This window comes from Hemibagrus wyckioides, linkage group LG07 (genome assembly GCF_019097595.1).
Source record: "Hemibagrus wyckioides isolate EC202008001 linkage group LG07, SWU_Hwy_1.0, whole genome shotgun sequence".
Taxonomy (NCBI): Eukaryota; Metazoa; Chordata; class Actinopteri; order Siluriformes; family Bagridae; genus Hemibagrus; species Hemibagrus wyckioides.
In genome coordinates, this window is record NC_080716.1 from 16,521,323 (window position 1) to 16,538,146 (window position 16,824).

The window sequence follows — 16,824 nt, forward strand, 5'->3', positions numbered from 1 at the left end:
TTCTCCAAGTGTAGCCACTTGCAAACACAAACTTACAAAAGCCACTGCTGATTGAGCTTTTAGGTATATGTTTACAAATCGCACTGGCATAAAAAACCTGTGTTGTACAGATAATATGCACGCACATAAATACTCTCCTCACCTTTGTGTAGGACGGCATTGGCAGGTTTGTTTCCCGCAAGTGACTCTTTGCTGAGGTGTTGGTGTGATTCTGCCAGACACTCCACCTCAGCGAAGCGTGCATTCAGAGCCATGGCCGGGTGAGTGGGGTCCTGCGTCATGTTAAGGTATGCCGCTCGACGCAGTTGCTCCTCAATCACCAACGCCTGCTCTAACAGCTGAGAGAACAAGAAAATCGGGCAGAAAAAGATGAGAGGAGCTAAGACAGAGCAAAAAGAAATAAATGGGAATATAAGGAAAGAATTTCAATGCAAGCAAGCAATTAATTTATACACACAGAGTTTAAGGAAAAACAAGCAAAAGTGGGAGTGTGGCCAGGAAATATATGTGAACTTCCTGGATAAAGCTGACAGTGAAGAACTAACAAATGGAACAAATTCATTTTTAGTGAGATTTCTAAGGAAACTTAAGCAGATAATAAGCACATGATGTAATAACTGCAAGGATAGCACTTGCCCTTGCATTTCATATATAATATATACAAGCACGAGAGAGAAAGTTCGAGAGGTAAGAAAGAATGAGGATGTAGAGAACGGGATATGAAACATGTAGTGGAGCAAAACACTGGAAAAAAGAAAAAACAAAAAAGCGTTGGTGTTGCACAACAGTTTGTGTCAGCATGTTGCGTGGGTCTGTCATCACACACTGAGGAATGAATTAATTCCTGAAATAAAGATATTTACAGAATGACTACTCTTTGAGGTTTAGAGTCATTTTAGCGTATAGGAAATGTCCTCTCAAGCACAGTAAGGGAAGTGTGCAGTCAAGTGACTAATTAAAAGCTGTGGAGGGCTTTGTGCTGGCTTGGTTTGGGTCCACATGTCACCGTAGAGGGAAGGGTCACTATAAATCAGTACAAAGTTATGCTGACTGATCGCCTTTAATGAAGGAATAAACATCTCCCATCTTCCTAAGAGTGGATGATAACACCCTCATCAACAGGTCATGAGGGCTCACGAAGCTTCCTGAGCATGAAAACGGTGTAAATCATATGCTGACTTACAAACTGAGTCATGAGAAAAAATAACAATCTCATCTTTTTATTTCCTTGTTTATTTATTTTACGCAGTCATATAAGAAATATCACTATGACTATAAAAGCAGATTTTGTTGGCGAATATTTAGAGATGTTATCAGTTGACAAACCACATGCTTTTTAGCCCTTTTCACTATCCTGACATGCTGCATTAGTGTGGTTCACTAATAAAAATAGTAAACAACCCAGCATTGTGTCTCAAATGACATAAATACATGCTATTCTCGACTGCAACTGAGTACTAACACTAACCGCTTTTCCTATTACATTTTTTTTCCTACATTTTTCGCGAGATTCTGGACTGATGTTTTAGACAGCACTCTGCACTCAAAACACCACCCACAAGGGAATATCTTTAAGAAGAATGCTGTTCATCCCTCCAGTATAGCTCCAGAGACCCGAATCTTTGCCAAACAGAGAAGCTGTTGCGGCATAAGCCTTACAAAGACACTTTATGTTGTTTCTTCCTTGAATTTCTCACAATTCTGTGGGTGTGTGTGGTTATGTAGAGTCATGCTTACTCATCGAAATGTAACCAAAATAACTTGCTTAACTTCAAGTTTCAGAAAATTGCAATGACTGACATAATGTTGACTGGCAAACATTTCTGTGTTTTCATCTTCACCTTAAATCTCCTGGCCAGGAATTTGTTCTTCATCTCCAGGAAATTGCCCTTGTTGGCTTGGGACTTGAACGGCTCATTGACGATGGCGAACTGGGGGTCGTTCTGAATGTCTTGCCATCTAGCATAGCCATGACTGTTATGGGTCAAAGGTCAAGGTTTTAACTGGATTCTGTCCCATGACACATTGCCACATACTGTCATCCTGCCAATACATTTGTCATTGTCACAAGGCTCCATGTGGCATATGTAGGTGTAGATGACATACGGCTAACACACTGATTTTAAGACCATAAGGTTAGTGAGCATTTGCAAGGATACAGTACAATGCCAGCCAGCAGCCAGAAGTCGTGCCTCCGATGCCAGATCTCATTCATCTTGCCAGAGGAGATTGCTGCTCGCTCCTCATTCTGCCACAGGGTGTGCAACTCTACAAAAAGGCAAACAATGAGAAAATATAGTACATATATGCAATACAACACTACCTAAATGAGAAAAAAGTATCCAAAGTGAACCAGGCAGCTCCGTATTACTGCTGATTATTTTCAGTGCAAACGACTGATAAACTTTCCAGCCTTACAAACCTGCCTGTGCTTATTTTGTCAGGATATGTGCAGCTCCACTCCAAGCTGTACTAACACTGAGCCAGTGTTTGTGTCAAATGTTTTGCCAGAACTGGGGCACTGTGTATAAAAGCTCACGCTGGGCTCAGATTCTCCAAATCATCGGAGTTAATCTTAACCAACAGAGAATAGACTCTTAACAGTGTGCAAGCTTGGGTCCTTTGGACAAAAGTCACAGCAGAGCTGCAGGTTTGCAAAAATATTTACAGAATACAGAACGCTCTTATCTGGGTACGTTCTACTGATGTACACAACAGTTTGTCCAAGCAGTCAAACCTGCCACCTTCTGTGTTAACAAGATTTCCACTGCTGAAGTAAATTACAAATTAGGTGCAGTGGATGATAAACTTGTGCGTAAACGTTGGTAAACGCTGGTTTCTACCTGTAAATCCTCCATCTGCAATGTTGAACATGAAGCGAGGACGCTCAGCTGGTTTGCCGTTCCCCTTGGCCGTCTCCTCCTTCTGGCCTTTGACCTCTTTTCCAGCATCCTTTTCCATCTTGCCTTCATCTGCAGCCAGAAAAAACGAACAGAAAGCAATATAAATGACGGCTTTATAACAGGAAGGTTAGAGATGGTAATGATAAGTGACAGAGCTCTCCAGCATTCACCGTTCTTAACATCCGGCGCTTGGCCGTCTGCTTTCTCCTTCTTCTCTGCTGATTCTGCAGGAACAGGTGCCTCCTCACTTTTTTCTTTCTCTTCCATGACTTTTTCACCTGTTCCTCCCTTTTCACTCTTCTCTCCTTTCTCTGCTGCCATAACAAAAATAGAAATGACGACTAGATTTGGCATACTGCTTTGATATCTAATCAGACTTCTAAAAGGAATGTTCTGTCTAATACATCTATAGTGAATAGTGCTTAGTTTTAACATCCTGGCTTGTATTGACAACAGAAAAAAAGTTTACTTATAATACTTATATATATAATTATATAATTATAATTTACCATAATTATACTACTTATATATACTTATAATGTTTACTTATAAGGAAACTACTGGGGCAGTTGTTGGGCTTCAATAAACGTTTATGCAATTACTTTGTTATTATACTTGTGTTATTTGTTTGAGTTCAACTTTTACAATTTTAATTTCTACATCACTATCATTTCTCTATGATCATACATTTGTAAAGTCATAAAATGCATCAGACAGCTTCAAGGAATTATAAGTTATAAATGTAAACTCTAACCAATGTGACTATAAAAATGAGCCAGTTTGCATTGTGACAGTCAGCTATGAGCAAATTTGAGAACAAAGTCTTTTTCTTTTCTAAATCTTTCTTCTACTTTTACTTTTATATGTAGAGTTTTTATTAAGAGGAATAATTGCATTTTTACTTGATTTAAGAATTCTGATTTTTTTTATCGCCACTTCTGACTTTTCATCTGAACAACTGCCTTTAGCCTCCAGTGTTGATCTTATAGATCTTGTTGTTCTTAGTACAAGCTAAGGCATCATATGTAATGGATAGAAATTATGTAAAAAAAAATAAATAAATAAATAAATATAAAAGCTTATGTATTTTTTATTTACACAATGCAATGTGTTTTTATGCACATAGCAAACTACCTTGCTTCTCGTCTTTGATTGCAGGAAGCTCTGATGAAGATTCTTCCTTCATTTTTTCAATACCAGCCTCTTTCTTAGAGCTCTCCTCCTCTCCACCCTTCTCTTTCCCACACCTTGCCTTTGGTGAGGATGGAATTGTGTCAGATGCTTCCTTTGATTTGGAGTCTGCTGTGAGCCCTTCAGATGGTTCGGGTTTTTCACTGGGTGCAGTATCTTGTTCGGTCTCCTTTAGAATTGAGAAACAGAAAATCTCTCACTGTGCTACATTTTGTTAAATACACATCCATGCACAGATACCCAAAACCATGTGTTCAACCAGGGCTCCTATACTTACTCACACAGTTTCTTACACACTTACCTCTTTAGTTTCTGTAATGTCTGTGTTTTCTCCTTCTTTCCCCTCCCTCCCTTTATCCTTCTCCTTCTCTGCATCAGTCAGGCTCTCTCCCTCATCTCGTTCTCCCTCCTTTCCAAACTTTTCTGGTTTCTCAGGTGGAGATGGTGTGGCTACATGGTCACAAACCAAAATCTTGTCAAGTGTCTGAGTTTCTGTGCATAATCATCAGGTTTATCGTATGCAGGTCTTGTTTGTGCATAAGTGAGCTCAGTGGGTAGGTTTATCATTTACTGACAAGGCTAAATAGAATAGCATCTGTTAATCACAATACATGGCTTCACAATAATAACAAAAGTGTACAGGATATCCAGCTGTCCAAAAAAGGCTTCCTGTAATCTGTATAAATGTAATCATTCATCATGAACAGAACCATCTTGACTAATCTGTGGCTAGAAAGAGAGGATGAATGAGCTCACAAATTAATAGCATACAGCGCTTGATTTTACTCATTACAGTCTCACTCTACCCTCTTGTGGACAAACACTACAACTGTAGCTTCGTGATTCAGAAATTCCATGTCAATCTCTAGTGACTGTGTATATATTATACTGTGCGTGTGCATGTTTATGTGAACTAGTACATGGACATGTTCATTCTGTGTGTGTGTACCTGGTTTTGAGGTGCAGGGTGTGTTGTTGCAGCTCTGCTCTGGAGTTGGTGTAGCTGTTTTAATAACAGGTGAGGAAGCTCTTGAGGATTTCTTAGAGTCCCCAGTGACTTCAGGCTTCAGTTCAGGCATACTCCATTTTCCATTAATGTGTTCAAATTCCTGAACCTGCACACACCAGCACAGGAAGCACCTCTGTCTTTAACATTTCTGGAAACTCCATTATTTGGCTAGACGTCTCAACTGTTTCACTGCTTTGTTTTCCACATATTTCTTACAAAATTTTATTTATATAACAGGAGCTTAAAAACAAATGAAAATAAGACTGTTATTCATAAGTGTAGCATCACACAGCAATGACTACAATGATCATCACAGCTCTCATTGAAATCATGGTTATATATCATAATGACTGCATTTTAGCAAAATCAATAGAAAATAGGATGTTATTTCATATTGTACATTAAGAGCATATATATCTTTGAATCTACACAGACTGTTCCTTAATAACATCCATTAAGTGATTTTTAAATGCTATATATAAGCACAATCTATCAATTAATCCATACACCCAAATAAGCAGTATATAGTTATGCATTACTACAAAGAAGTATGATCTGATCTTGTGGAACATGTAAAATTAAGTAAAGGAAACTCTGCTAAAAGTGTGCTTTCCTTACTGGTACTGTATAGTACATTTTACAGTAATACCTCCAGTATGCGTACTAGGTTTGGGTATGAGCCTAAAAATAAACAAGGCAGACCTTTTTTTTCACCAGGCTCATGACTCCTATGCGGGTCAGCACAGGCTGCCTGCACAGACCTTCCCTCGGCACGCCATCGGCAAATGTCTCTGAGCCATCAGCTACCGGCTCACACAAGTGCCTCATGAAGAGAGAAACATATGCCCTGCAGAGAGAGACAGACAGACAGACAGAATGAGAGTGAGAAAGCACACATAGAAATGAGCAATCTTTCAGTGTTTCCATTCAGTTACCATAAATCTCTGTTCATCACTGTTTCTTACTTGAACTCCTTCTCGCTTTTGCCACGCAGGTCTCGTACCAGCCACTGGCAGGAGAAAGCATCCTGAGAAGGCATACCCCATCTCATCACCGCATTCAGGAAGGCTTTCCTCTGACGTGTGTTAAAGCCCAATACCTATAACACACACAGACAAGCACACACATTACACAAACTGCTAATTAAATGGTTCTGAAGTTTATCAGTGTTTTTTTTTACTTTCAAAAATAATTATTTAGTATTCTTGAATATAATTTTTTCTTTAAATCTAGAAGTAAACATGTTATAAATGTCCTCGAAGGAAATCTTCTCCAAGGAATCCTAAGTCAAATCTTAAGCATGAATGAATCCATTTCTATAGTATGAACCAATATAAGTGCAAACAAAGCAGTCTAAACACAATCACAATAATATCAATAATGATGAATTCTATCCAATCTAACAGAAAATTATTGTCATATTGTCTGGGAATCATGAGTGCAAAATTTTCTCTCTGGATAGGAGGGATAGCATTTTCTCTCTCGCTGTCTTTCTCCTGCAAATCACAGGCAATCATGGACATCTATGAGCTCATGCATGCAGAAAAGGGTAGCTAGCAGATCTGTTACATGGCCCTGGGATGCAGCATGAGCAGCAGTTTGAAAGAATGGGGTTTGCTGGCTTCATGTGTCTCAGAGGAAGCATGTGTTAGCCTTCAACCTGCCCAGTTGGTAGCTGGGAGAAAATAAAAGACTATGAATAAGCCACAGTCTCCGAGATAACAGTTGTTAAGAAATTTCTGCGGAGAACATCTGGTTTCAGCAGCTCTATATTTACTTTAGGAACTGTAACTGAGTTTTAGTCTGTTTCTCTTCAAATGTATATACAAACATTCATTTCTTTCATTCTTAGGCCTAATTGTAGGAATAAGTTTTTTTTATTATTATTATTATTTCTTGCCACTTTAGACCAAGATTTTACTCTGAGCAGCTTCAAACACATCAGCACTACTCTGTCAGCTGGTCGTGTTTTGAAGAGTATAAAGCGTTGTTGAGTATACCAGGTCCTCCATATCATTAAGCGATCACAATCAAAAATTGCCAAAGCCTAATTACAATCTCATGTCAGCTGAAGTTGATGGTAGGGTTGGGTAATCATGTGAATTTATACACAAAGGCTCTTCAGTGACAGGTCAGTACCTTCGACAAAGCAGCTGCAATCAGTGTGTTTAAAAGAGTAGACACTTTTACCTCAAGGTTGCCACCCACTCGAGCCAAAAGTGGAGGAAGCGGTTTATCCTTTTCATTTCTGATCTGCCTCCGAGACTGCCTTCGACCTTCAAGAGAAAAAGGCAGCTACTAAGTCTGTTCAAAACATTACTGTACCTTTATTTATAATGTCGACAGCACAGACTGCAAGGAGCATATCGCTAATCACATCAAAGCCTGTTTATTCAGTCCTTTCGTAGGAGTCTGTGCACATGCTTTGCTTTCCTTACCTTCTGGCCTCTCATCAAAGTCCTCATCCTCCTCCTCAGATCCCACAGAGTATTCAGACTGGTTGTCTGAGATATCAGCATGCCACTCTGAAACCAAAGACAGCAGGGTCAGCAACACACTCACACACACACACACACACACACAACATCCCACAGTGTGCCTGCTCTCACTGTACATGATGTCTAGCTACCAGTCTAGGTGATACACAACCCTGGAGTTTACAGCTATTTAAATGCCAACCATGGTAAATTACAAGAAAACTCAGTGACACTTTCAGTGAGAAAACCATAGTTCTACCTGCTTATATTTTCATATAGATCTAAATAACTCTTTATAGGTGTGTTATAAAGTAAATAACTGTAGGAATCAAATATTTCTTTAGTTTTTTTCTTGTTGTTTCTCTGCATTTTAAATAGATTTGTTAAAGATCTATCTCTAGTGAGACTAACAGCATGATGCAAGGACTGCCCAAGCCCATCAAAAAAAGAATAAAGCTAAATAAAATAAAATAAATATATACACAAGCCCCACAATTTCCTTATTTCATTTTAAATATTTCAGTGCATTTAGAAATTCTTAACTTTCAGTTTATCTTCCATTTATAATTATGTAACACAATGCCATATTCTCACTTTAGTGAGAAAAAATATTTTTCAGTGGTTTCTGGTCTATTCAGTTACTAACAGCAGTTTTAATAGTTGACAGCCATAGCATTAACAAGACAAATATGAGGAAATGTAAAAACCCACACACAAAAAACACAATAAACACCAAAAAATATGCCAGGTATTTGGAAAAAAGTAGACATATAAACATAAGCAGATGTGTTGGACCAATAAAATGGCTGGAATCATTAAGCCAGCTATTGCAAATGTTGGTAGACTTGGTGTCATGTAATGGGGGTGAATGCAAGTGTAATGCAAGTGCAGGTAAACATGATATTTATTAAGCAGAGTAAACAGTCAAGATCCTTGAAGCAGTTACACAAGGCTCAGTGTAGACAAACCACATGGAAACTGAATGTATACTTTGCACAGAACGAAGACACACAATAGTTTAAATACACAAAAGAATCAAAAGGTAAACTTAAAACAGGTGGGGGCAATAAGGACACGTGAGGGTGGAGGACCAGGATCCAAACAAATGCACATGAACACATAAACAAGCACCAAAGAATGCAGAAGTGCATGTGCTGAATAGCTCGACTTGCTGCACACAGCAATTACTGACATTGGGCTAAAGCAAAATTTCGGGGTAGAAGCTAAAGGTAACGGCTTCAGAATGTGTCACACATCAATAGCATTAATTCAATAAAATTGTAAAGGCAAAATACACTCGGTTTGAGGTTTTAATAAAGTTCCTGCATAGTTAACATGCAAAACACTTGACCAAGACAGAAAACCTTCCAGGGCTTGGGATTGACCAATTACATAAAGTGGTGTATATCGTGTATGCAGAGGTACCTTGATCCTCCTGTGCAGCATCGTTGTAGTTGACCTGTTTGCGGACTCTCTTGCCCTTGCCCAGATTGCGGGCCAGATCCTCCTGCTGCTGCTCGTAATGGTGGCGGAGAAGCTTCTCCCAGTAATCTGGGTCTACATTCTCCTCCTGCTTAATGATCTCTCTTTCAATCTCCTCAATCTGACAAAACACACACACAAACACAATAGGATCAGAAAATGTAGAAATACAGTAACAGAGCTGGGGCAGTACCCAGAAGCACATTATGATTGGCATTATTTATCATAACTTCCTATTCTTATTTGCTACTTTACTCCTTTCTGGTGTCACTGTGACATTCCTTTCTTTCCTTCACCTCCTTACCTTGTCATCCTCTCGGACTGTGTACTGGGCTACTTTGAAGGAGCTCAGGTACTCATTCATGTTCTGCATGTCCGTGTCATCAGTGGCATCCTGACTCCGGTCCAGCAGACGTTCAATGGCAGCATTATCATAGTGAATTACGCTACTGTCGTCATCCTTATTGTCTCCCGCTGAACACACAGACACAATTTTGGGAACGATATACAGTCATTACAAGAATGTAATGACATCTCAACAGATATCTTTTCAACTTGCAAGTTTATCCACTCATACTTCAATCCTTCTATCTATCCATATATTCCTACTTTACACTCTCACCTTCAGTTTCATCCTTGAACAGCTCCTCTGTGCCAAACTTGAGAATGTCATCCAGCTCCTGTTTGGACATGGAGCCAGCTTTGGAGCCCAGTCCTGGCCGCACCACCAGGTGAGTCAACATCATCTTACGTTTGGCTACCTGGGTAATCCGTTCCTCAACAGACGCACGGGTCACAAATCGATAGATCATCACCTTGTTTGCCTGACCAATCCTATGAGCCCGACTGAAGGCCTAAAAGATAGAGAAAGAGAGAGAGAGAGAGAGAGAGAGAGAGAGAGGAGCAGATATAAGTAAATTCACTTTAAAAAATGAAAAGGATATATAAGACATAACCCAGACATTATAATATCTTTAAATTTAGCAACATAACATAATAAAGTCCAATACACTTTGTGTGTGTGTGTGTATGACTGTGTATACTTACTTGAATGTCATTATGAGGGTTCCAGTCTGAGTCAAAGATAATGACAGTGTCGGCAGTTGCCAGATTGATCCCCAATCCCCCTGCCCTTGTGGATAGAAGGAAACAGAACTGAAGCGCACCTGGAGCTGAAATTAAGAGAAAATATACAGATATTAATTTATGCTGTACTGTACCTGGATTAGACAAGCTGTAGAAGAGGGTTATGGTTAGGAGGCAGAATAAATAAATTCTTTCAGAAAGATTCCGCATCGATAAAATAACTGTCACAGTATGATGTCCACATACACTTGTAAAAAATCTTAATTGTACCAAATAATAAACATTCTAGGCTAGTACTTCCAATAAGCTTTAAATTAGCATTTATTTAATTAGCACAAACGTAATTACATTTTAATATCATAATAGCATTCAAGAAAGTTTTACCATTAAATCTGTCTATGGCCTCCTGTCGCAGTGCTCCAGTGATTGCCCCATCAATGCGCTCATACTTATAACCCTCATAGTCCAGGAAATCCTCCAGCAAATCCAGCATCTTAGTCATCTAATGTAAACATGAGCATTAGGAAGTGAGAGAGTGCATACTCTGTGCATACTACTGTGTGTGGTAAGATACTATGTACATTATGCACTGTATTAGGAACATTACATTAATACTGGGTATTGCCTCCCTTTGCTCTTAAACAGCTTCAACTCTTTGTGGTATGGATTCTACAAGATATTAGACACATTCTTTTAAGATCCTGGTCCATGTTGACATTACATCACACTGTTCCTGCATATTTATCAGGAGTGCTTTCACACTGTGAATCTCCCACTCACATCCCATCACATCCCAATGGTATTCTAATGAATTCACTGCTGCCACATGATTGGCTGATTAAATAATTGGTGTTCATAATAAAGTGCTCAGTGAGTGTATAAAACATCCATCCAACCATTGTCTATACCCGCTTATTCCTAATTAGGGTCACTGGGGTCTGCTGGAGCCTATCCCAGCATAGGGCAAAAGGCAGGGGTACACCCTGGACAGGTTGCCAGTCCATCACAGGGCCACATATCGGACCACACACACTCACCCCTATGGGCAATTTAGAATTACCAATCAACCTGATGAACATGTTTTTGGACTGTGGGAGGAGTACCCAGAGTAAACCCACGCAGGCATGGGGAGAACATGCAAACTCCACACAGAAAGGCCCCTGCCTGTTCAAACCCAGGACACAAACCCAGGACCTTCTTGCTGTGAGGCAACAGTGCTAACCACCAAGCCACCATGCTGCCCTTGTATAAAGCATATATTGTAAAATCCATATCTGTCCTTACCTGAGAGAACACAAGCACACGATGGCCCTGCTCTTTCAGTTTTCTCAGCATCTTCTGCAGCAGCATCAGTTTCCCAGAAGCCTTTGTGAGACTGACTCCCTCATATGCTCCACTTGGTGTCTTTGGAGCTTCCTACAAGGCAAACACATTATAGAAATTATAGAAAAGAAACAGTAATTATTGCTAGACATGTTGAATCATATAAATCAGTTAAAAATGGGGTGAAGCTTAAAACACACAGACATTTGCCACACTTTAATACTCCTTCTTGAGAAAAAATTCACATACAAACTGACCAATAGTGCAGTAACAATCTTAGGCACAAGGTGGCAGCACTATGCATGCTGCCGCCACTATTTTTAGAAAAAACACTGAAGACAAAAGAATACATTTATATTCAGTCATTTGCCAGGTTCTTTCATCCAACTAAGAGATGATAAAATCCAAGCAATTAAGAGCTAAGGGTGCCTCAAGGGACCAAAAGTGGGTGTGTGGTAGTCAGGATTATTTAAGTACTTATTATTTTACTAGGGAGCTGTGAACACCAGCTGATGAAGGCAGTGCTGGAATTTTAACTCAGGATCTCCTGTTTATTGGTTTACTAGTGATAGCACTGTGTGTGTATCTCACCTAATTAGTGTGAAATGTGTGTGTGTGTTAATGTGAGACTCATTGGGATAACCATTTAAAAAAAAAAAAAGAAAATTGGTAACTGTGTGTCTCTCACCATGGATGCGACAGGAAAGAGGTAGGGATGGTTGCAGCATTTTTTCAGGTCCATCATGATGTTGAGCAGAGAAACCTGGTTCCCTCCTCCCTTCGAGTTCAGTGCCTCAAAGTTCCGAGTCAGGATGAACTTGTAGTATTTTCTTTTTCAAAACATACAGACAAACATGCAAAGCTTATTACTTTATAAGATATCTCATTTGTGCTCACTTAACTTATGCATTGTGGTTTCTCTCTTTCTATTTGTCCTAATATATGTATGTGATCATATAGGTGACCCAACTCTGAGATAGTAAAGATGAAACTTTAAATATGAGCACGAGTTATAATACAAACTGCTTGTCAATTATGCAAAAATGAAGTATGGCTGAGAGCGCACCAATAGATTTCTTTCTGTGTGTGAAATCACCTCAAGCAGATGTTTAGGCAGCAATCAAACTCAACATTGTGCAAACATATAAGTCTTTGGAAATCTGTCAGTTACACACATTACATCAAATGCCTAAATAGGAGACCTTCTTGCTTATCGTTTGTGCGCAGGTTCTCTGAGGAAGCTGAAGAAGCACCACCAGGTACCACCACTGTGGATGTTCTGTGCCTATCACTGGCAACAGGAAATTGATAACATTTTGAAATGTGCTTAGTTATTGGTTAAATTCTGAAGCCTGTAAATGCAATGCATGACTCTACTGAACGAATGTTTCACTAAGAAGTGGAATGGGGCAGAGGGGCTTTTCATACACTCAATTAAAGAGTACTGGTGAGGGTTAGTCAGCAATGGAAAACTAGTTTAACAGTCTGTTTAACAGTCGAATAGGTCTGTAACCTTAAACACTTGTTTTGCACATTGCTTATCTTGTTTTTCATCTCATTCTCCATATTTATTCCTAAATCTCTGTATTTAGTATTTTTCTGCTATATTTTTTTATATTGTTACATTCTGCTATATTTTGTAAGATTTTATATTTTGTTATTTGATATATTTTTGTTATATTTTATATTTTGTTATTTGATATATTTTTTGTTATATTTTTGTACCCTAATTTGGGTATTTTAGTATTTTTCTGCTATATTTTGTTATATTGTTATATTCTGCTATATTTGGTAATATTTTATATTTTTGTTATTTAATATATTTTTTGTTATATTTTGTACCCTAATTTGGGTATTTTAGTATTTTTGTTATATTCCTTCCTATTTTATCTATTACCTGTATTTGTGGATACTGCTGGAAACTGTGAATTTCCCTTTGGGATGAATAAAGTATCTATCTATCTATCTATCTATCTATCTATCTATCTATCTATCTATCTATCCATCCATCCATCCATCCATCCATCCATCCATCTATCTATCTATCTATCTGTTTTATAAACAACAGAGAGTTAAGTGTAGCATTGGAATGTATTATAAAAATGAGCAAAAACACTTACAATGCTTTAACTTAGCAAAACTACTAACGTTGCCTTAAACAAAAACAATATTCAATCTAGACTCCGTTAGGGAGGAGTGGTCCAGGTTTCTTTTAGAATGTTCTCCAAATTCGTTAGACATGTAAGGAAGGGGCTCAGTGTGTAATAATGGGAACATTACCAAATATTGACTATACTGATATCTTTTTCCACCACTGCTATGTGTAATGTGCAGCCAGCCAGGACATCTTTTCAAACTGCTGCTCATGCTGCACCATGAGGTAGCTGAAGCTACTTGGAGAAAATCATCTTTTTTGTCTTGCACATAAATGAACTTACAGATTGGCTTGTGCTGCTCTGATTGACAGGAGAGAAAGACGTCATCCCTCCCACTCAAAGATCCTGGCAGATTTTGTTCCCTTGAGTGGCTGTACCATTGTCAGGGTTTGAAATCTTCAAGCACCTGATTACATGGTGAACACTTTTCTATTGAGCCACTTAGGAACCTGTGACATTCGTTTGAAACATTTCAATCTACCTATTGCTCAGTTTACTGAAAGGCACCAATAATGTCGGACAGTATATTCTTCTACCTCAAAACATTTGAGTCTGTCTCCGAGTCTGCACATGACTATAATAGAAAATGCCATCATAGTTTGCCTAGCTCTAAAAACCCACATCCCTTCGTGTTCTCATTGTTCTCTCACTTCTGCATAGGGCTGAGCTCCACTCGAACAATGAGCTCCGTTTTAGCCGGCATGTTCTTAAACACGTCCGCCTTGAGCCGTCTCAACATGTGTGGCCCCAGCAGATCATGCAGCTTCTTGATCTGGTCCTCCTTGGAGATGTCCGCAAACTCCTCCAGGAAGCCCTCCAGATTACTTCAGACACAAAGACAGAGAGACAAACTGAGCTCTGTGAAGGTGTTTGTTTACGTGTGTGAATGAGTTTGTGTGCATGTGCATGCCTGTGTTTGTGTGTGCTCATGAGAAACATGTGTGTTCGTTCTCACTTGAAGCGGTTGGGGGTGAGGAAATTAAGCAGGTGAAAAAGCTCTTCCAGGTTGTTCTGAAGGGGCGTGCCTGTTAGCAGCAGTTTGTGATCAATCTTATAGTCATTCAGTCGCCTGAAAAACTGACACACACACACACATATCAGCATTAAAGCAGGATTTTTATGTGAATTTTTATAGTAGTAAAATATAACTACACATCAGTACAAACTATGTTATGTACACAATCATACACATACACATAAATGCTCAGAAATGCTGGTACCTTGGACTGATTATTTTTGAGACGATGAGCTTCGTCCACCACTAGACAGGCCCAGTCGATGGATTTCAGGGCAGTCTGGTCAATAGTCACCAGCTCATAGGATGTCAGCAACACATGAAATTTAATGGGAGCTTCTCTCTGGAGTACAGAAAGAGAAACAGTTGCACATAAATGTCATCTACAGTCCTAAATGTCATATTTATTATTAGTAGTTTGTGTCCTTTTCTAAAAACCCTTTTTGTCTTACCACACGTTCTTGGTCTATCCTCTACCAATTTGACCTCCTTAACTGTTGAAAATTGAAAATTAGATAACCACATGCATGTGCATAAACATTATTTCTTGTGGAATTATGAACAGATTTTAAGCTGCATGTAAACATAGCTGCTGTGGTTTGATGAAATTTTGCTACATCGGGAGTTTGTAAACACACGCCAAACATCTCAAACATTTCAGACATACATGTGCTGAAACCTCTTGATCACAAGCACATCAAGTTTAACAGGAAATTAGCAAGATGAACAGGATGAAAGCAGAGACTTTCAGGTGTAAGGTTCATATCCTTTTTTTTCTGTCTCCTTCTCACCCTCAGTTTGAAGGCCTTCTTCCCTCCTTTCACTGCCGTATCGTCAAAGGAGAACTCGTTCTCACGGATGATAGCTCTACTTTCTTTGTCTCCTGTGTACGTGACCACGTAGAAGTCTGGAGCCCACATCTCAAACTCCCGCTCCCAGTTGATGATGGTGGAGAGTGGGGCGCTCACCAGGAACGGCCCCTTGGTGTGACCCTGCAGTGACAAGAGACAAAAACATACTGAAGCAAAGAAATCTAAAAAACATGAATAAAGTAAAATAACAGAATAATACCTTTCTAGAAATTTCTAGATTAAGCCTATTACTAGAAATATCTACTAATATGAAGCTCAACCGTGTCGTTTCTTGTCAGTTATAATAGCAGATAATCTATAGCTTCTTTCTAAAAATAAATGATGATTATGGCCACTGATTTAATGCATACAAAAGAGGTACACAAATGGAGTGTTTCCAGATTCTTATTATAAATGTGCTAAGCCACTTAATGCCTCAGAAAGCATTACTTGTGCTTCAATACACCATCTAAAATAACCTCATAGCAGACACACCTCTTTAAAGAGAGAGTAGAGAAAAACAATGGTCTGGATAGTCTTGCCCAGGCCCATCTCATCGGCCAGGATGGTATCGGTGCCCTGAGCCCAAGAGAAGCGCAGCCAGTTGAGACCTTCCAGCTGATAGAGGTGCAGAGTTCCTCCTGTTACTGTCACAAAGTCTGGCTGCTCTTCATACTTTATCGTGGGCTGGGTGAGTCATAAGGGAAGAGGGTTTTTTTTAATAAACATAAGTGTTGTGTCATTAAAATTCATCATTAAAAATTACAGCGGAAGGAAAAGGAAAGCAGCACGGATCTGCCAATAGCTCATACTTACATCATTAACAGGTGTGCCAGGAGCTTCATCATTCTCGTCTTTTCTCCTCATCTTCCTTGGCTTGTCTGGGTCCTCCTTCATCACCTCCTCTCTATGAGACCCAAAAAAGACTTAGTGTCAAGGATCTCACTGGCTAATAAAACAAATAGTGACAAAAACTTCTATGTTGTCATAACTAATTTGCAGAACTATTTTTTATCATGTATACTGGTATTTCAATCTACACAATATATACATATTCCCCCTGGGATGAATAATGTTATCCATCCATCCATGATTCAAGATAATCCAAAAATGCACAAATAAAAGGTATAAGCTGTCTCTATAAGGAACTTTTTGCATCAGTTTTTACATTTTGTAAAATCGGGTGGTACCTGTGTCTCCAGTAAGCTGCCTTATGGATGCCAAACTCTGGGATGTCCAAGTCATCTCTTTCCCATGTACACTGATCGTAAGTTAAGTCTCTCCACTTCACCAGGTAGTGGTAGTTCCCCTTCTTATCCACACTGCAATGA

General features: G+C 39.1%; 1 protein-coding gene across 3 annotated transcripts in view; it reads right to left on the reverse strand.

The window, feature by feature from the left end:
- The window catches only part of chd3 (chromodomain helicase DNA binding protein 3), a 42,278-nt gene that overhangs the window by 13,979 nt on the left and 11,475 nt on the right, over positions 1-16,824 (reverse strand). For 2 of the 3 annotated variants that reach the window (XM_058394696.1, XM_058394694.1), the window contains exons 12-37: positions 16,684-16,815; positions 16,310-16,400; positions 15,989-16,180; positions 15,434-15,634; positions 14,848-14,985; positions 14,583-14,704; positions 14,278-14,451; positions 12,160-12,301; positions 11,433-11,564; positions 10,533-10,650; positions 10,110-10,234; positions 9,685-9,916; positions 9,367-9,536; positions 9,006-9,183; positions 7,542-7,628; positions 7,294-7,379; positions 6,069-6,202; positions 5,806-5,950; positions 5,044-5,209; positions 4,396-4,544; positions 4,038-4,263; positions 3,074-3,217; positions 2,844-2,972; positions 2,160-2,268; positions 1,842-1,974; positions 143-338 (exon numbers count right to left, since the gene is read on the reverse strand). In XM_058394696.1, the coding sequence (XP_058250679.1) occupies positions 143-338; positions 1,842-1,974; positions 2,160-2,268; positions 2,844-2,972; positions 3,074-3,217; positions 4,038-4,263; positions 4,396-4,544; positions 5,044-5,209; positions 5,806-5,950; positions 6,069-6,202; positions 7,294-7,379; positions 7,542-7,628; positions 9,006-9,183; positions 9,367-9,536; positions 9,685-9,916; positions 10,110-10,234; positions 10,533-10,650; positions 11,433-11,564; positions 12,160-12,301; positions 14,278-14,451; positions 14,583-14,704; positions 14,848-14,985; positions 15,434-15,634; positions 15,989-16,180; positions 16,310-16,400; positions 16,684-16,815 (3,851 nt within the window). The remainder of the gene's footprint in view (positions 1-142; positions 339-1,841; positions 1,975-2,159; positions 2,269-2,843; positions 2,973-3,073; positions 3,218-4,037; positions 4,264-4,395; positions 4,545-5,043; positions 5,210-5,805; positions 5,951-6,068; positions 6,203-7,293; positions 7,380-7,541; positions 7,629-9,005; positions 9,184-9,366; positions 9,537-9,684; positions 9,917-10,109; positions 10,235-10,532; positions 10,651-11,432; positions 11,565-12,159; positions 12,302-14,277; positions 14,452-14,582; positions 14,705-14,847; positions 14,986-15,433; positions 15,635-15,988; positions 16,181-16,309; positions 16,401-16,683; positions 16,816-16,824) is intronic. The other variant, XM_058394695.1, reaches the window with a different exon arrangement.